The sequence below is a fragment of the Gavia stellata genome, chromosome 7 (assembly GCF_030936135.1).
Source record: "Gavia stellata isolate bGavSte3 chromosome 7, bGavSte3.hap2, whole genome shotgun sequence".
NCBI lineage: Eukaryota > Metazoa > Chordata > Aves > Gaviiformes > Gaviidae > Gavia > Gavia stellata.
In genome coordinates, this window is record NC_082600.1 from 38,532,854 (window position 1) to 38,553,139 (window position 20,286).

At 44.5% G+C, this 20,286-nt stretch overlaps 1 protein-coding gene across 2 annotated transcripts in view; it reads left to right on the forward strand.

Annotated features, from left to right (window-relative positions):
- The window catches only part of RAD51B (RAD51 paralog B), a 402,585-nt gene that overhangs the window by 327,951 nt on the left and 54,348 nt on the right, over positions 1 to 20,286 (forward strand). The window contains exon 12 of one of the 2 annotated variants that reach the window (XM_059819771.1): positions 15,513 to 15,522. The exons of the other annotated variant lie outside the window; for it this stretch is intronic. Coding sequence (XP_059675754.1) covers positions 15,513 to 15,522 — 10 coding nt within the window. The remainder of the gene's footprint in view (positions 1 to 15,512; positions 15,523 to 20,286) is intronic. 2 annotated transcript variants of the gene reach the window in all.

Here is a 20,286-nt window from a genome sequence, read left to right on the forward strand (position 1 = left end):
CATTTCAAGTGGTCCTCTTGGCATTTTACCCTTTCATGGATTTAGTGCTGATATAAAGTTGCTGAGTACATTACTTCCTTTTATTTACAGTATGTGTACAGTTCTCCAGTAACAGCCAAGCAAGTTCACATTGTCCTACCCAGGTGCCTCTGCACTGATTTTGCAGGACTGTGAGGGCTGGAGAAAAACTCAGTCCTTTTTTGGCACCTTGTCTGAGACTGCCCAGCAAGAGAGGCAGCAGTACTGGTGGGTGTGATGTGGCTTTGCATCAGTGAGGAGACAAGCTGGACTGGTGATCTGGCCACTGGAGTCTCCCTCCAAAGAGAGCAGAGCGTGGTATTGCCAGTGCAGGCACTGGATGCGGCTCAGCTGGCCTGGGTGGCCTGAACTCTCAAGAGGGTTCCGCCCCCACTGAAGTCCCCTGCATTTTCCCTCCTGGAAGTACAGTGGTGAATCTCTTCTGGTGAGAACTGAAATATATATACAGTAGGAGAATATGAGTTAAACTTTAATCATCCCAGCCTTTTTCTGTCTTTCAGCAGAAAAACATACTATAAGGATTGCCAGGTCAGCCAGTCTAGCATCTTTTGTCAGTAATTGCATTTGTGAGAGAATTGCATGCAGTAGGCACTATGGTAGACAGGGATTTTTAAGGCTTTTTAGGTTTTATTTACTGGGAGATAAGGCATTGCTGATGTGAGCAGGTATTTCCCCTGTTTTGAACAGGGAGTGCCGTTGCAGTTGTCAACAGTTTGTCGACTGATGTAGACAAGCTCTGTGCCCTAATGTCTTCAGAGAGCTTGACATTGCACAACCATCTTTGATGTACATCCTCACTGCTGCCTGGTTTTGCTGTTACTGTTATTTTTAAGACCTAGTGCTCTACTGGTAAAGAGAGTCACATAGCAAAATGGAGAGACAAGATCTGAACTCAAGAATTCCTGTGCTTGCTCCTTTAGACCATGCTGTTTTTCTTAGCAGAGTTTAATTCTCTTCAGGATCCAGGAGAGCTACGAGCCAAGCTATGAGCCATTATCCACTAACAAAAATCTGCAATAATAGCAAATGGAGCATGTAAGCTGCCTTGCCAAGGAACTTGATGCTCTCTTTTCTCAGAGGTCTCTGTGCTGAAGGTCTCCCCAGATCTCTCCCTGTTAAATATGAAATCTCGTAGCTCCCCGGGGCCGATGACTGACCCTCTGGCTATTGGCTTTTTGCCAGTCCTGTTTTGTATAGTTATGTTGTTGGCCAACACTGCATTTTTACAATTCAGTTTTGTTTCTCATAGTCTTAGAAATGGCCATTTTCGTTGTCAATAAATACATCTCTCTGCCCAGTACACAGTATTCTCCTGGCAGCTTGGTGCTCATAGACTATAGGGAGCTGTAAACAACACTGTTTATACTTTCTGCTGATACCAGAACATTAGCATATAAATAGGGGAGAGATTTAAACAGGCTAAAACAACCCCAGCCTGGCCTATTGGGAAGGGCGGACAAGCTGCTTTTCACTCTCCTTGCCAAGGATGTCAACTTTTCTTTGGGACTATTGCAAGAATGAAGGGCTTAAAGAGATGGGAAGCTTTTATCTGACAAAAGAAAGGTCGATGAGCCTTAGAAATGCAGAAATGGACTGAATAACAGTCTGCCTGTTAGGATTTCCTTGTGAGCCCTGTTGGTGTTAGTGTGGGGATGTGGAGGGAGGGAAATTACTTACTTAAAAATCACCACTGAGCTGTGGGATAAGAGCTTCCTTTAAAGGGGGACTTACAGTAGTGTTAAAAATATGATAATTGCACCTGGAGTGAGCATATCACTTTAGAAAAACTTATTTCATTTACCTAAAGAAACATATCATGTGACCTTTAGCATTTTTTTAGCTGCACAGTATTTCAGAAACATGGTACAGCCAAATACTAAATCAAATAACCTCTCCTATCTTATCTAGCTATTGAATTACTAAAATTCCTCTCACCTTTGGCACCAGTGAGAGATAGGCACTAATGCTGCAGTTACCGTCAAATGGCTTGAGTCCTTTTTTCATGCAGTTGAAGTTTTATTTTATTTTTTGTAATAGAATATGTCAAGCAGCGTTAACAGAAGTGTAGAGGCAAGGGAGAAAAGAGGTTCTCAGTTAACAGTCCTTTGGAAACCAGAGACCAAGACAAGGAGAAAGAAAAGCCAGAGATGATGTTTCCAGGTGAGAAAGAGGTACTGTGGGATTTTAAAGAAAGCTGTCACGTGAAGAGTGGGGGTGAAACTGTGAAACAGAACTTATCTGTGCTTGGGATTTGTTGTGTACATTGCAGATGTGCCTCAGCAGGGCCTCCCCATAGACCTTTGGAGAGACTTCCATCTCAGGGCTGGAGAGCTCTGGGCGGAGCAGCCACTTGCCCCATTCCTCTTTCCTCTGCTGGGAGAGGGAATGTTTGTGATGTTGGTTTTCCTCTTCAGAAGCAGTGAAATTTTGTGCCAAAACAAGAAATTGCCATTATTGTTTTGTACCATTACCTTTCCGCTGTGGAAAAGACTGGTTTCAAAGTTACGTCCCCAAAACTGGAAGAGACACTATGATTTGCACAGTGTTTACTACACAAAGGTTTCTACAGGAGTGTCTTGCATAGCCACCATAAATGTGGCACTGAGAGGGGCACATAAAAGGAGGAGGAGATGGAAACTGAGCAGACTTTTACTCCAGGCCTTTTCCTAGAGCTCTTCATTTGCCACATGTGTGTTTGGTCCTCCCAATGCCTTGACTCATGGGCCAAAACAAATCTTGAGTCCTGGAATAACTGGAAGTGGTGGTAAAACTCAAGTCAAAAGGCACTTTCCAGAATAAGCTGCAGTGTGCATGCAATCTTGTGCTTCTGTGGTCAGGAGTTAGCGCAAGCAGGAGGCAAATCTGTTCTTTGCTTTGGTGTGCAGGTTGCCAGCAGATAACCACTGCCTTTGTAGGGGTAGGAATGTCTGATTGCACACTGCTGGGGTGGCTCCGTGAGAAAAGGAGACATTTCTGCATTGGGGGGCAGTGGATGTCCCACAAGGGGAGAGGCATTAGGGGTTGAGGGCTGCAGAAGACTCCTGTATTTCAGAGAAGACCTTGATCACAGAGCCACCATGTTTTCCCACAGGATTAGTTGCCCTTAGATTAACCTCATTAGCAGTAATTATAAAGTCTGACACATTTCCCTGTCATTATCTCCCCTGTATCATGCCGTAGGACATCTTCCTCGTGCTTCTGTCTTTTTATCTATCTGGTAGATTAGAGACCAGAGTTTTTTCACTATGTTATCTCTCAAGGTTTTTTCCTCCAATATAAACTGGCCAGTTTTAGCACAGGATACGTTGCAGTGATCGCAGTTCAGTATCTCACTTTTGTCAGGCAAATGTGAGACGAAAAGGACAGCTAGTTATTGTTTAGCTAGTAACCTTAAAGCTGTGCTTTGTCTTTGGGTTGGGATTCCAGTCCCATGGGCTTTTCCCAGTCTTTAGTGAGTGTGGGCATGGCAAAATGCTCTCCATCTTGTGGAATTCCTGGGCCTCTATTGGGAAGCAGATGACTAGAGCACCACTGTCCTGGTGGCTTGAGGGAAGGGTTAATAAAGTACCAAGGGGCATGTTCAAGGCGGGACAGTCAAGCAAAGACTAAGCAGAGAGAGGAGATATGAAGTGCATATGCAGTTCTCACAGTTACTTTATTTAAAGGATGTGTGTGCCCAAAAGACAGAGGAAGGATTCTGTTCAAGCCTGACAAGTGTGGAAACTAACCTGAGATGCTCTTTGCTAGTGTGGATCAGCACTGGAACAAGAGTGAAAATGAACCAGGGATTGTGGTAGTGGGAGTAAGAGAGCTGTTTGACCATGCAGTCCCCATGCTGGATTTGAACATCCTCTGTATCACAGTAGACATTCTTTCTTCTTATGCCCAAAGATCAAGAAGCGGAGGTTAACCAGAACAACACTGTAGGCATTAAAAGCCCAGGATGGAGAGATGATCTCTGGAGTTGAGCTATATTAAATGCTCCCTCCTGCTCCATACACTCGGTTTATGTTATATGCAACAAGATTAACTAGAAGTTTGCCCTTCCTCGGTTTGGTTGCCACTTGTAACCTAGGCAGGTCCCATTTGGTCTCCCTCAAAAAAAAAGTTGATAGTCCCTGTTGTATATACGCCTCTCACCAGAGGGCAATGAAGGCAAGTCTCTTAGTACAGGACTGTCCGGTATCACATAAGCGATGCTCCCTGTGTGCTGAAACCCAAAGAACACCACCTGACTGGGCAACAGTATTTGAATAGAAAGGTGGCAGTGGGTCAGGGTGACTCCAGCACAACAGGTGGCACACAGATAAGCAGGCTGCCCCAGTCGTCCGCAAAACAGCATGGGATACCAGTGGGAGGACTTGGCAACAGTCACTGCAGGAGGAACTGGCATTCACACCTACTTTGTGGCAGATAAACTTACTTGCATCTCAGTAAATCTGCTTCCAAAGTGGCTTTAATAGCCTGCATTAATAAGCCAGATGCATTGCAAAAACAATGGGTTTTGTAAGCAAGACACTTTAATTCAAAGCAATTGAAGTCAACCTGCAGCACAGCTCAAGTGCAGAAAAGCTGTGATGGACAGAAGGCCTGCAGGAAGCGAAACGGGAAGAGTTGAGCATGAGCTGCTGCCAGTCCTTGCAGGATTTAAAAGAGGGCTGATCTAAATTGACTGACTCAAAAGTGAACGAGAGAGGCTAACCGATGCAAAGAACTGCATTTGCTATGTCTTGATTTTTCCGTTACCTTTCCTTATTCTCTCTAGAGCGCTGCTATTACATCTCACAGCAATAAGCAGCACAGCCAAAGACTGTCATTTGGTATTCCAGTCTGACCTAGTATTTTGCAGGGTGCCAAACAGCCAAAGTGTAGATGCCTCAACCCTCCCCCCAGCCCCAACACAGAGAAGCATCTATGCAAAGCCTTACAAAGCCTTTCAAATGCCCTGCAAGTGGGACAAAGATAGGAGGAAATGAGATCTCTTCTCAGATTTCAAGAGTCCGTTTAAAAATCATAGTGTAGGGGTGAACTGGGGTTCTCACCAGCAGGCTTTGGGGAATTAAACTTTTGCTTTTGGGTACTAGCTTGACATTGATCCAGGAGGCCCATCACAGCTACTATTTAACATTTGACGCGGAGACTGTTGGAGGAGAGTGTGTTTGGAGGGTGTTTCGAGGGACAGTGTTTTTCTGTGAAGCCCTGTGGCCAGGTTGCAGCCAAATCCCAGCTTGTTCAAATAGGTGGTCCTATTTCTGATCAGAGAAGGCTGAGGGCAGGATAGGCTATGAAGCATAAGCTCCCGTGCCCTCCTGGAGCAACCAAGCAGCATGCCGCCTCACCACTCCTGCTCATACCTGTGCTGGGGTAAAGGATTTCAGACTCGGGAGCTATCGGTCCATGACCATGCGTGAACACAAAAAGTGTATTTGCTACAAGAGCGCTGGCCTGGGAAGATGGCGGCTTGGCCTGGCTGCGCTCGGGTGCACCCGCTGTGCCTTCCCTCCCTCGCCACTTGATAAATACCCCGCTCCTTCCCCCACCCGCCTGCCCATTTTCCACAGCAGAGAGCAGACACAAGGGGACCCTTTCATCTTGGCACATCCCCTTGCTGATTAATGTGATGCAATGTTCCCACAACACCACCACTATGCCGGCCATGTAATTAGGCGGGAGATAATGAATGCTTCAGAGACTATTCAGGCAGCAGTGCCCGCCTCCCCACCGAACAAGCTCCTTTCTCAGCAGTGAAGCCAAGTGGAAGGAGAGGCAGCAGAAATGCCATTGGTGCTGCGCTTAATTGTGCAGGAATCAGGGGCTCTCGCAGTAGAAAAGAGAGTAAGGGCTGGTGTGGGAGAGATGGGCAAGTGGATCTGCTCTGGCATCTCGAGGCCAAACTTTTTGTTGTGTCTTTTCATGTGTTTGACCTTGTGGCAGGAGAAGCCTTAAACGTGCACATCTCTGGCTTTGTATGTGTATGCCTTTTTTGTTTCAAATCATTAGGGAAAGCCATCATTTAATAAGCATAAGAGTCTGTCTTCTCAGTAACCCAGAGGCAAAGATGCTGGTGCTACTTAGTGGCCTTTGAAATGTGGGAAACACACTGGGGACACAATAGGTTTATTCTCTTTTAGGGGGCTTTACAGTTAAGCTGCCATTGTCTGGCTAACATTAGCAAGAAAGATACTCCCCTTTCTCCCCGACCCCTATGTAGACTCTGAGAAAACAACCAATTGGTTTAAAATGCACTATCCAAATGCCTTCAGATCACTGGAGAATAAAGCCAGGAAGGAGCTGGAAGTCTGTCTGATCAGCTGGAAGCCAATGAATCTACTGTCAAAGGTCTTAGCAGAAATTCAGTCCTCTGCTCAAACTGCTTTCTGGAATTTTTTATCATTTGTTCATTGATGCAAAATCTTTTTAAACTTTATACCTGAGCATACCACATACTAAATGTAGGCACTGCAGCAACTGGTAAAACTCATCACAAACTGACTTCGGTAGTTATAAAAATAAAAAGGTAACTGAAGTTTTGCATTAGGTGCAAATAGGCAGAAAACAGCTCCTGGCGATAGTGATGAAACAAGGAAGCTCAGTTTGTGTGTGGATTAGGTTAATTTCTGAGCAAAAAGTCACTGGAGGGTGGAGTATATCAGAAAGAGCAACTTACAAGTTATAAAATAGAACAATTCATATGCACACTCATATTTAAGCCTGCTTCACTCCAACAAGCTCTAAAGCCATAACGTGCCCTTTTGTAAATAAGTACGTTCCCAGGCAGACCCACTGATCACTCTACTGAATTAAGTGACAGACTCTTTTGTGCATCCCTTCTTGAATGGCAAATGGATGCAAGTTACATTATTCTATTGCTTAAACCCATTTTCTAGTCAATTTAGTATATAATGTGCACTGCATATCACTGCTGCACGTTTTGACTTCACATCAGATGCTACACAGAAAATTCTTAAGCTCTCCTAGTATCTACAGTGTCAAAAAAACAGTTTTCACTGAGAAGCTTTTCATGTTGCAAAGTAATAGTAGAGTTGTGACCAAAAAAAAATTCTGGCATGGAGAACAGCTTTTACAAAAGAAAATCAGTTCCACTGACATCTTCACAGAGCTACCCAGTGGTATGCATAGTCATGTGGTTAGTACCACTCTCAGTAGCATGATATTCTCCAGAGGAACATAAAGTCAGTGTCGGCATTGATTCTGATTTGTAAACTGTATCTATATTGATGAGTGCCATTCCTATAAATCAACCAGGCTGAGGTAAAGGTATTTGATTATCTTACTGACAGCTTGAGGCAGCATCCTGTAGCAGCGAATACATTCAAACAGGTTTCAAGAGGAATGAGCACAAGCACAACTCATGCAGCATCTATGAGACCAGCTTGCTCTCATAAAGTGGGATATCTCCTTGTGATGACTTTTTCCCCTCTGCCTGATCTGGTAGCAAATCAAATTGCATCAGACTCCAGCATGCACTGCACATCTGGGAGTGGATTTTCCAGTACAAAAGCCATTTAGTCACCCAAGAGTTCAGTGACGTGACCTTTCTCAGGGCAACCCGCAAAGAGATTGGCACTCCTAGAATTACGTGATGTTGACAACATCTGGAGTTCAGTTGTCTCTAGTAAAAAAGCAGATGTTTTGCTTCTGCTGGTCACAAATTTCTCCCCATGTTCACCATTCTAATTTCTGTTTAAAGATGGATTCAGCCAAGAAATGAACATACATTTTCTTGGAAACTGTCCCAAAGAATTTGCCATCTGAACTTCAGAATGTTTTGCTGCTTTACTTGCTCTTGACAGGCTCTGAAACACATCCAGATCTCTAGCTGGCATGGAATTTCTTTTGCATATTTTCTATTGGCCCAACTGATGTGAGGACCATCCCAGTGAAACCCTGATACTGTAGTAGCAAGGAACACGGTAAGGGAAGAGGCTCTCGATGTGTCCCTTGCTGCTACTATAAGAAGGAAAGAATAATGCAGCCACCTATGGTCCCAAATTATGCTAAACCTGGACGATATTTTGGTCTCTTGTGACTGTTGCAGAATAAACCAAAGGAAGAGTTAGGTAAGAATTATGATGCTAGGTAGCACCAAGATCACAGAGCCTTTGCTGACAAGTTGACTTGTTTTTTCATAACTCATGCTGCAGCTTGTGTAGACTGATAGGCTCCTGTGGACAGAATACAGAGTGTTAAGAAGTCAGTAGGGTAACAGTTCATAATCACTTTTCATTTGCTGTGCGAGCCTTTTACCCTTAGCTGTTCTGACAGAGTGAAAGGGGTCGACCAACAGTTTCTGGACTGTTTCAGGTCTGAGGAATCCCAAGACTGGCACAAGAAATTGAACCAGGAGAAGGAGGCATGGCCAAAGTACTTCTGTTCTCCAGCAAACCTCAGCAGCTAGGACACTCTTTTGGCACAGCTCAGAGCAGGTGTGGGAACATGTGCCATTTTTGCCAGGCACGCAATCCCAGAGTGTCGTGGTTGTAGGATGACAAGTTTGCTGGGTAATGGGAGAGGGAAGGGGGAGCAGCAGGAGGCCTGGCATAATGATGAGCTCAGTCCTGACTCTGCACACCAGCTCTGGCATCGGTATAGTCCTGGCTCTGTGCTCTCTGCCCTCCCATGCCCAACACAATACCAGCCACATGTGAAACTCCTGCTGACTCACACCCATGGCCTGGAATGGTCTTGGCTTTGTCTGTGTTTAGTTCTCCATGCAGCACAGCGTGGTCATGTTCTTGTACAAAATCCTCTCTGCTAAGTGTCGCTGTCTATCGCTGTCCTAGCTTTGCATGCATGCCCATTGCCCAGCTGAAAAATGTATTTCTGGCCCACCTACTACTAACTTCTTCCTAGTATAAAACTTCCCCACTTTAAAAAAGAGTTTGAGTACCCTGGACCAGGAAGAGGGCTGTGGGAAAATAACACAATGGCTTTAGATAAGCAGCCAAGTAACCAGCTCTAGAGGAGGGTACAAAAGGGGGGCGAAAGCAAGCCTATAGCCTGCTTCTGCGCTTGCCAGCCACAACAGGCAGCTGTTTTGCCAGTGCTGAGAGCTCAGACAAATCAGGGAACGCTAAAGAGTTAAAAAGATTTTCAGGGAAGGCGGGCTGGTGAGAGAAGGGGGGAGAGAGGAGGAGCAATCCTCTTGTGCACAGACTTTCCAGAGCCTCCAGAGACCAGTAAGCCCCAGGGAACCACAGGCCTATGCATAGGATGCTTATTTTTTTTAGATCTGTTTTAATTTACATGTTTGGGATCTAAATAGATAATGATTTACCCTAGAATTGATGTACAGTGACAGGATATAACTTGTCATAGCAAACAGAACTGCAAGGAGTGACTGAAATTCAACCCTCAGATTCAGCCTAAAATTCAGTCTGAGAGCAAGGGAATCTTACAGTCATATTCAGAGACAAGCCGTTGTTTGCTGTAAATCATTAAAATATTTGAGATCTGAGATCTGAGAAGGTACCAAAATAGCTCAGACATGCACCTATATGTGTCACACTTAACCCACATCTTACTGGTCCTTGGTAGCTGGCCTTTCTCTGGTTTAATTTCATCTCATTACCCAAAGATACACCCCTGGTGCATTTATTTTGTTAATGAAATGCTGGCTCTATTGGAATATCAACTCTGTAGGGGTTGCCAGGACATATAAAAAAGAACAGCCATAAACTATGTTCATTATTATTGCAGTGTAATGCCAGGTCTAGTATTGCTTCCAGAAAGCAGGAGAGGGAGAACAGAACTTAACATGTCCCTGACCTGTCCAGAGGGACAAAACAGAGAGCTTTTATTTTATTTGTTTCTACAGTGACTCAGTCTGTAGTAACTGGGTTAAAGTCCACTTAGAAACGAATAGAACAAAAGGCCTCCTGTTAGTGCTGGACATTTTCCCTCTTCAGATATCACCAGAAGGATTTGAAAAAAAAAAAAAAAAAAAGAAAAAAAGCCCTCCAGCAGAATGCAGGAAACCACAAGCTTATGGGAATGTAGCAGCACTTTGGAAAGGAAAACACTGCCTCAGACTTTCATCTGCAGGGCTTGCTTTTTTTTCCCCCCCATTTTTTCCTTACCTTCTTTTCATCTCCTTACAGCTAGAAGCATTTGCCAGGTCAACACAGAGCCTGGAGAAAGGACTGGTGGGGAGAGCAGTTAGGTTGCAGGAGGTCATTGCCAGATCCCAGACAGAGAGGAAAAATGTTGGCTTGTGCAGAGCACTGTAGTCTGCAAGGGGGCTCCAGCACAGAGGGAGTGAGCTTTGGTGCAGCTGGAGCTTGCAACTTCCAGTCCCATAGTTGCTTGCCAGACTGAGGGTCTTACCGGGGTCAGAACCCTGAATCTTACAGGCCGTACTACAGGGGGTAAAAAAGGGCATTTTCATAATTTTTATTTGGTATGTCTGGTCTTTTTTTTTTTCTAATGTAGCTTAATGACATCTAAGTAACAAATTACATAATGTTCTCTAAGTTATAAAAAGTATTTGAAATGCTTTCTGCCTTCCATTCTGAGTATTGTTATGGCAAGCCTGTGTTTTCATTATAAAGCAAACATTTTCCAGCAAGCATTCACTGAATTTCATTAATTTTCACTTCAGCTTTTTCCTAAGGAATGTGAACTGACAGTAACAGAAAAGGCATGTTGAAATTATATTTTGCATATAAGAATGAGCATTTTATTGAATTTTCCAAAACTTCCCTTTCCCCTCTCAAAAAACAAAAGCAACCCCAAACCTGAGGAAAATTACAGCTATCTAAAATGAAATGGAAAAGTAGAGTTAAATGTTACTTCTTACCTATAGCTTTAGCTATTATTGTGACCCTAGTTTGTACAAAAGGATATGTTACTTTTTGTTAGGTGAGCTTTATGTTGACCTAGATCAGGGAGTCTGGTGAATGGTGTAATGAGCAATGTGTTGGGTGTAAGGGAGGAATAGGAATGCATAGCCAGAGCTGGACCACATAAGCCAAGTGTTAGTTTAATTTAGACTGCTGCAGAACCATAATCTCAAGTGGTAAGCTTTTGAGTGACTTGACCAAGACCGCATAGGACATAAGTAGTTACTTTATTTAGTTAGATGACTGATTCCATACTGAGTTATAGAAGTTTGTCTTTTGTGTGTACAAAATAAAGAGGTAAACAGAGTCAACCTTGCCATGCCTATTTCACTAAGAACTGATGACACCGTGCTGAAAATTCAGTCTTTAAAACAAATTTCCTCCTTAATATTAAGTGAATCAGTTGCTTGTCGTAGTTGGTACCATGATATATACAGTGTCTCCTTTCTAGGTCATTGGGGCAGGTTTCCATTTCAGATAGTGATGAGAATCAAAAATCAAATGGCTGGTTTTCGCTCATGTGAAGTGAGTTATTCCAGATCCTAGTGGACACATTATCTTCTGTAAAACCTCTAAATTTGGCTTCTTTATCAGCATTTTCATTAAAATAATCAAGTTCAAATATTTTATCTTCTTATACAAAGTCTCCTGCCTTAGCCTTCTCTAGGCTGAAGAATTTGAGTTCTCTCAGCTTCTCTTCATATGTCACCTGCTCCAGCCCCTAACTGTTTTAGGGTCCTTCCACTGGACTTCACTTCAGCTTGCCAATGTCTTTCATGCACTGTATGCCTTAAGACTGGACACAATATTCCAGTGTTTGTTAACTAACACATGGTTAAAGGCTATTTTGTCCTTAGTGTGATCACAGCTAGTCACAGTTGAAAGCATGTTTTAAAACCCTGTCCAGAGCTAGAAAATTAAGCCTGACTAGCCAGGATGTTTTAAAACCCAGCTGGGACTACTTACACTGAAAAATTCCAACATCTTACAATATAAGCTAACTAACACACTGTTCGGCACTCAGAGTAGATAAGAAGAATGACTGTTCCTACCTGGATAGTTTTAAGTCTGGATCTTAGGAGTTAGCTGTTTTCAGACATAATTTTAAATGTAACAGTTAAATTTAGCATCATCCCTGTAAACAGATGTTCTAACACAAAACCATCTTCTAGTGTAAATGTGCTGACTTGGAGCACGTTTTGTAGCTAGTGTAGTTATTACATGATGCACTTTGATCTCATCCTTATGCATCAACTGTCCAGATGGAAATGGAAACATGCTGCTGGTTCGTAAGGGAGAAGGCTTGCACAGCTCTGGCTAATGGAGGGTAACCGGAGCATGTCAGTCTCTGCCGTGTCACTGTAAAAGCATTGCATCGCCACATACAGAAAGGCACATTTGTTGCTTTTTAAGGTCCAAACCGTCCTTGATAACCAGCACTGCCAATACCAGTGTTCACAGGGAACAGGGAACGGAGAACATTCCCTGAAATTTGTTTCAGGTTCAGAGCTTCTAACTCCACCTTCCTGAGCCTCGAGAGACAAGCGTTTTTCCTCTGCTCCATCTGGTATGGCGCTCTGGAAAACTTCAGCTTGGCCCACGCCCTCCTCAGTCCCTGAACTTTGTAATTTTTCAGCTGCCAGAATCGCTAACTGTCCAGTTTTATGTAACTCCAAATATCTGCAGTGGAGCTGGAGAATACACACATGGAGGAAGTTTTGTGGCTTTTAAGCTATGCCCAGAAGTTTGCCTTATTTTTTTTTTTGGTGGGAGGGGGAAGAAGAGGAATGCAGTGGGGGTATACACAGGACTTTTCAAAATAGAACGGAAATTCTGTCTGCTGTGAGGATAGGTGTAGGCTTGCTTTTGAAATCCCCCTCTTTTTGGAAGGGGCCTGAAACACATTGCGGGGGAGGGGGTGTTGCTGTTATATTTGATAAGTGTAAATACATCGATAATAATTTTTAGAGGTTTTCAATTATTTGTGTTTGTTGCCTGTCGCTCTAGGGGGCCAAATCTAACTTGTAACAGCTATTGCCAATGTCTGTATAGCCAAAAGAGCCCAGTGGTTTTCCCCAAGCCCAGCTAACAGCTTCCCAGATGAATATGCTGTGCCTGGGCTTCTGCAGCCAAGCAAAGCAAAGGGACATGCAGCTTTTGCGGCACTTGAAGCTTTATACTCCAGTACCACAGAAAAAATGGCAAACACTCAGAGAAGTCAGGCGGGGCAGGCAGGCTGGCATTTCCAGGGCCCGTAACTCCCTTTTCCCTCATTCCCTTTCAAATTGTTTGCAAAGCCCAAGTGAATTTTTGTGTTTGCCATTTCAAAATAAATATGTTGTGGTGGTTTGTGTGTGAAAGAGAGCAAACTGGAAGAACGAGGCTTAAGCACTGTAATAACAAAACAGCAAACAGCCTATCAAGCCAGGGACAACCCTGCAATAAACTACCGTATCCAGACTTGTAATCACAAGTGACCTAGCAGTAACAAATCAGTGCATGCCTATGGGTGTGGGAGAGAGATGAGCAGAAGTGAAAGAGATACATTCCCAGAAGCGTAGAGAAAGAGAACAGAAAAATTGAGCTGTGGAGGAGATAAACAGGAGGACCATGCACTTAGAGTGTGCTGTTTGTGCATGTACATCCTAAGCAGTTGAAGGTAAAACTTTCTTCCTGTTTCCTACAACATTCGCAATTTCATGCTTCTGCCAAATGTTGAAACAGGAGTAAAAATCAGCATCAGTTCCTCTTGAAACAAAATTAAAACTGCATGAAAACAGCAAACTGTTAATACAGCATCGAAGTCAGAGTTGTTATCTGCAGGCCAGTTGTGCCAGTGGTCTGTAGCCAGAGGAGCCAGAGGTAGGAGCCACCGCAGTCACAGGGGGATGAAACTAAATGAATAGCAAAATGGAAGCTTACAGAAGTAAGCTGTCAGTAAAGTTAGTTTTAAAGGGATGTGGTTAAAGATAAATATCAAAGTGTGCATAGCAGAGCTATGTTAATGAATTGCAGTCTTTCCAATGACAGAATCAGAGTCCTTACTCAAGTCAGATTGTAGATGTGGAGGTATGATGCTCTTGCTCTTGCCATATAACTGAAAGGTGTCAATCTTCTCCCAAGTTGCAAGACTACCTTCTTGGATGTGAATAAAATGGAGCTTTTGTTTAGGACAGCTGTGTCTCTCCCAGGGACGAGGAGTGACTGAAACAGCAAGAGAAGAGTGGACATGCTTACAAATGCAGTGATTCATGACTGATGTATCCTCTGTCCATGGGAGAGACAAATATGTCAGTGCAAATAGAATTACTGCTTCGCAGTCCTTAGTGAGATTTTTTTTCTACAGCCCCTCTGAGACCCTGTTGATGCACAGCCTGTGTGCTGCAGGCTGAATTAGTTCCTGAGTGCACTTAGTATTTAAAGACATTAATAATTTAGGGCTGTCTGCCACAGCTTCATTTGGTGTGATTGGAGCTTCTGACCTCTCCAGGATCTAATTCCCAAAAAGAAAGGGACTGGGGCACAAGCACAGAGAACACCCAGCTGTGGAACAGTCTACACGTTGGGGTATGACCATGGACTCCAGTGAGAGCCTTCCAAAAGGACTGAGAGTAATGCTTGGCAAGGACCGGAGTTATTTTACCAAAGTCCCACTTTATGTCTTCACCATGTTGATATTATGGAGCCAGAGAGGTTAGGGGTCTGAACAAACGATGTTGTTACTGCAGCAGTCCTGCTTGCTTCCCATATCTTCTCCTGGCTTTAAGGGACTTGATGAGTTGTTGGGTCTCTGGCATGTACGCAGAGCCCCTCACTCAGTGCTGTTTGGTGCGTCCTTAGCCAGTGCCAGGCTCAGAAGGCAAGAGTCCAGACTCAGGAGGCTCTAATGGAACTAACGACAATGCTGGAGGTTACAGCCAAGGTCAGGGACAAGAGACCAGCCCATCTTTGGGGGAGGCCGTAAATGGTTGTCAAGTTCAGATTGGGGAAGGCAGCAAATGGATGTGTCTGGTTTTTTCTTTTCTTCCAGGGCTGATTTGGGACGCTAAGTGACTGAAGTCTGACTATACACTGAACCTTCCACATTCCAGCCAGGGCACTAATCAAAGCTGGCCAGAGACATTGGTTTTGTGGAAATGGGAGGTGGTGGCCTGTGTGTGTTGTCACGTTAAAGGCTTTTTTCTCTCAAATCAAATTTGGGCAGGTCATTGGCATAGGACTCCTCGCCACCCTGCCCAGGCCAGCTGGCTCAAGGCTCTAGAGCTTGGCAGATATGTTTTGGGCTGGGTACATATCAGCAGTGTCCTCCCTCTCTTGAAATTCTTAGTTTTACTTGAACTGCTGTTGAAAGAGTGGAGTTATTTGTGCAGAGGATGAGGAGAACTGAAAAGAAAGAGGAGGTCGAGAGGTGCGGCTTTGAGCACACATCTTGAGCTACTCCATGGGAGGGTGGCTGGAATGACAGAAATGACAAGGGTGGCAGGCTTGTCTCATAGTGCTACCAAGGGGCAGAGGGGCAGAGCCCTTGCCTCTCCCTGAAATTGCACAGGAGAGAAGAGCCCAGGGTCCCTGTTACCCTCCAGTGTGGCATGGCTGTGCAAAGATGGAGAGTTGAGTCCTGGTGAGGCACATCATTACCCTGTACTTTTGAGGCCGAAGTTGCCCCACGTCCCCCGTGGCCGCAGAGAGGTGTCTGCAGTGATTCCTCCCGGCATGGTGGAGGGCACTCCGTGCGCCCTCACAGCCCACACCCAAAGGCTCCTGGCTTTCACTAACTGCCAAGTGGATGGAGCCAAAATCGGCCTTGCTTTATGGTGCCAGGCCCCAGCTCAGAGGATATGCATATATTTTTCTAAGCTACACAAATTGACACAGCAAATAGTCCCAGCATGGGAGGAAAAGGTAAAACACTGTGACCTCATTTCAACAAAAAACTCATCCATCATGCAGAGAAGTAATTAAAAAGCATAGTGATTAAATATATGCCAGCAAATACCTTCAAATCCTAAGTCACTCATGCCCAAAATAAGCAGTGTCTGTGCACATTCGGAGGAAAAGGTAGTGCTTTGTGTCTTCTTCTTTCAGCCTGTGCAATGTCTGAGTCCTGTGCAGCCAGCTTGCTTCTTTGGGCTTCCTTGTCAGAGGTAAAGGGTTAATTTCAGGAAAAAGGAGAAGTTCTCTCTCTCTCAGGATGATGAAAATGCTAGGGAGAAATCACAGTGCGCTTGACTGTATTGGGAATGAAGTTGTGTCCCAGCTTTGCATCCTGGAAATTTGCACTTTCATAACCAGGACCTGTATTATCTTGAGTTGAGAGATGATATTCCAAAACTGGGTATAGCACATTCTTGTGAGATTTAGCAGCTGCCCTCAGGAAGGTGTTCTGTAAATTTCCTTTTTTATTCTCCTGTCCTTATTTTTATTTGGTTTCTGTTTCTCTTTCTGCTAAAGATGAAACAATAGATCCAGAGCTCTAACTTTTGGGAGAGTCAGACTTGGAATTCAGATGTTGAATTGGATTAATGTAGCATAACAATGGGTTAAATCAAAACATACACAAAACCAAACATCCCTGTCTTCTAAGAAAGTTTGGTTCCAGATCCAAACATCATATCTAAATTAAATTCTTGTTTCTCCGCTACTAGCCAGAAACCATGGTGAGATAAGTGAGATCAGATGGGGAAAAAAAGGAGGCTCAAATTTATGGCAGAAAAGTTCTCAATGTAACAGCATATCTTTGGCTGCCCTGTTGAGGAAGGAAAGAGAGGAATATTTCTGTCTACTCCCACTTCACAACTGGCTAGGTACACTAACTTTTTTTGCTTTCTTCTGAATGAGTTGACTTTTGCTGCAAGCAGAGTACTGGCGTGATCTGGTACAAGAAGCCTGTGTTCCCGTCTGACTGGCCTCTCCTACTGGGCAGATCAAACATGGCGTTCAGGTAAAATGCTGCCTGCCTTCTCTGTCTTGTGCTCAGTTACTAGCAGTGACGGGCTTGTGTAGGAACTGTTAGGAAGGCCTTGAGTCTCACCATGACCAAAGTCTCATGCAGTTGTGGAAAGCAGACTGTATGACGGAGTGTACGACAATGCCAAAGAAAGGGCCTGATGGAAGGAGTAGATGGCAGAGGAGAGGGAGAATTAATCTACTATGTGCATGGCCTGCACAAACTCATGTAATCACAACCAGGAAAGTTCAATTCCAGAGTCATTTGTGTTTAAGTGAAAAGAAAAGGAAAGAGAAAAGCCGGTGGCAGAGAGGGGAAAGTACTGCGTGTCAGACTGGAGTTGAAAGGAATACGTAGGTGATTCCTGTCTGAGGCCTTAGTATGTGTAGGGGGTGTTATGAACCCCTCTGCACCCCCAGTTCCCCCAGCACCTTCTCAGGGTCACAGCAAGCCTGAAGGAGTGCCAGGAGTGCACCTTCAGCCCGAGTGGACATACGTGGTGGTCTTTATCCCCATTACAGGAACAGCAAGACCGAGACCTGGGGTCAAACGGTGGGTCTGGTTGTCTCTTGTGACTGTTGTACAGGGGTGCGACTCCATTAACTGCAGAAGATCTGCGCTGACTTGTGCTTTTGTGTGAAAGAGGAATTAAGCTAAGTAAGTCCATGGCAGAGCAGAGCACACAGCTGAGGACTTCTGATGGCCTGGCACAACTGTGGTGTGGCTTTGCATTGTTTCTTTCATCTGTATTGGAAAACGCGCACACATGCATTGCAGTGAGCCGAAACTTGACAGTGTTTTCACTTCCCTTGCACTGCTTCAGCTGGCATCTCCTCTCTCTTTATCTGAGTGCAGCTTCTCCTTGCACAAGAAACCACAAGCGCATTGAGGCTGCGCTGTCGCAAGCAGAACAACACACGGTCGCATCAGTGGGTATGAAGCGCAGAGCCCCCTCCTCCCCCCGCTCCCGGGACAGCCGCTGTCAGCTGTCGGCTACTCCAGGGTACCATGAGCCCCATCCCTGGGTCTCCCAAAGTGCGTCTTAAGTTTCTGGCAGGAGGGCTTGGGAGACCCAGAAACAGACCTTCTGCCTGCTCTGGCAGCTCCACGTCGTGCCTGCCTAGCGCTGACCTTCCCTGCCCTTCGGCCTCTGCCCTTTCCTCCCACCCTTGCGGGATTATTCCTGCTGTGCCTTCTCCAGGAGAAGGCCCCTCAGCTGCTGCTTTAGTGCCGAGGGTGACCATGAGAGGAAATAAGAAAACCCCCCTCTGACCCCTCCGATGACTTGCTTTTGTGGAGGGCAGTAATCAATACCCTGGGCACCCTGCTGAGGTACGGGTGGAAAAGCACGTTAACCCTCCGTGCACTAACCTCCCCCAGGCCACCATCTTCTCCCCAACAGCACGCTCAGCTGCCCTCGTTTCCAGCCAGGAGGGCCCTTCTCTGTCCTTAAGATACCAAATCATGCCCATCCTGCCCTATTTTCTAATTTTGGCTGAAGAACAAGATGGGTAGTGGGATTTTTGCTGGAGTTTATCCTTGCCCTAATCTCGTCTGCTTGAAAGGTTGGCTGCGGGCAATGAGAAGAGCCACTTCCTTGGTCACTGCACCGTAGGCCACGGGTGCTGGGAGGGGAAAGCAGGGGGGGATTTTTGTTTGTTTGCTTCTCCCTGAACCGTGAAGCTCTGGGCAGTGCTGAAGGCAGGAGAGCAGACATGACGGGCAGGATACCAGAAGTGACGGACAGGATCTGGTTCTGCACATTCTCCCTCCCCTCTCCCGGAGGAGCAGGGCTTGTGGCCCTGGCAGCCTTTTCGGGCCCTGCCAGCAGGGGAGTGAGAACTAGGCCTACGGACTGCATCAGGGCTCTTTTTCTGGTCATGCTGGTTGGTTATGAGAAAATACTCCAAATTCCTAGTGAAAAACCCTTTCTTCCTTTCATTATTACTGGGCCAGACAAGCTAAGCTAGAACCGGAGCACTGAATGGTGGCTGGCTAGTGGTGCACACAGCAGTGCCAGGATGGGAGGCAGGACTCCTGGATCCTCAGCCCTGCTTCGCTCTGTGGTGTTTTATATAAACCTCAAAAAATCAGTTAACTTGCTGTACATTCTGTCTGAACATATCTGGGCATAAAACAGGATCAGTGATACAATCCCAAATGTTGTTTAAAAGCTCAGTTAGCTAACGTGAGTAAAAAAGATCTTGCAGTGAAAGATGCTGAAAGCAAAGTAATGGGACTGTCTCAAAGCTGCTTTCAGATGCAGCAGCAGGTACCTTAAAAATGTGCTTCATTTTTTTTATTTCTGTTCCTCATCTCTTGCAGAAATTTAACATGTTTTGGACAGTAGGTTGGATCCAAAATGGGTGAAGACTTCCAATTCAAGGTGCCTTGCCTCATCACTGAGGCATTACCAGTGAGGTGTGATTGGAGGTAGTTAGCAACGCAAGTTGTTGTGGAGAATGTACTGGTTAAATCTTATTGGTGGACTGTGAAATGTAAATTAATTAACATTTAGAAACGATTTTACGATTTTTCAGCTGCAAACCCGAGTATATGTTCAATGGTTAACAGACTAGTGATTGAGGCATGAAGACACCCTGTCAAGTCCTCACAGTCTCTGAACTGGAAAGATTTGTCTTGGTTTATGTCTGAGTTGATTTCTCTGCTTCTTTCTCAGGGCTTTTTTTCCTTCTTTTTTGTGATTTGGATCATTGCTTTAACTCCTGGGAACTCTGAGAAGCACATTTTCTCTTTTCTTGGGAGATGGATGCTAAATTTCTTACAGAATTGATTCGATCAATATGAAATCAACAGGGAAATAAAAGTGCTCATTCTCACTATAGGTGCACTCCATCTGTGGGGGTTTTACTTAAGAGCAGAATGAAGAATAGGAGAAGTTTGACGATCCAAGATTTGTGTATATCCTACATTGTCAGTCTCTGTCCTGTTATGTGGAGATAACCTTCAGTTCCTTCCCTGTATGTTTCCCATTTCTCCTTTTATTTTGTGTTTCAAATCACAATTTTCCCATGCTTTTCTTTAGCCTTCTTTAAATATTTTTAAAATATTCATTAGCCTCATAGTAGTCCTTCTAGTTAAGTAAATGTCTTTTAACAATAAAATCTTTTACAGGTGGGAAAACTGAGATACAGAGTATTAAATAATATAATTACTTAATGAATTCAAAAATATTTCAAAACTTTGAAGTACCTTTCCTTGTCAGCCTATATTTTATACTTCAATATCAGAGAAACTTCTTTGAGCATTCTTTAAATGAAAAATATTAACTGTGTGATGGTGGGCAAGGAGCAGATAGTGAACATAGTCATTTTGGAGGAAATCCTTGGGAATTCCAAGTACCCATCATATCTCCAGATGGCTTGAAGGCCATGTTTTATATTGAAGTATTTCCATTGGTTTTTTAAATAGTTTTGA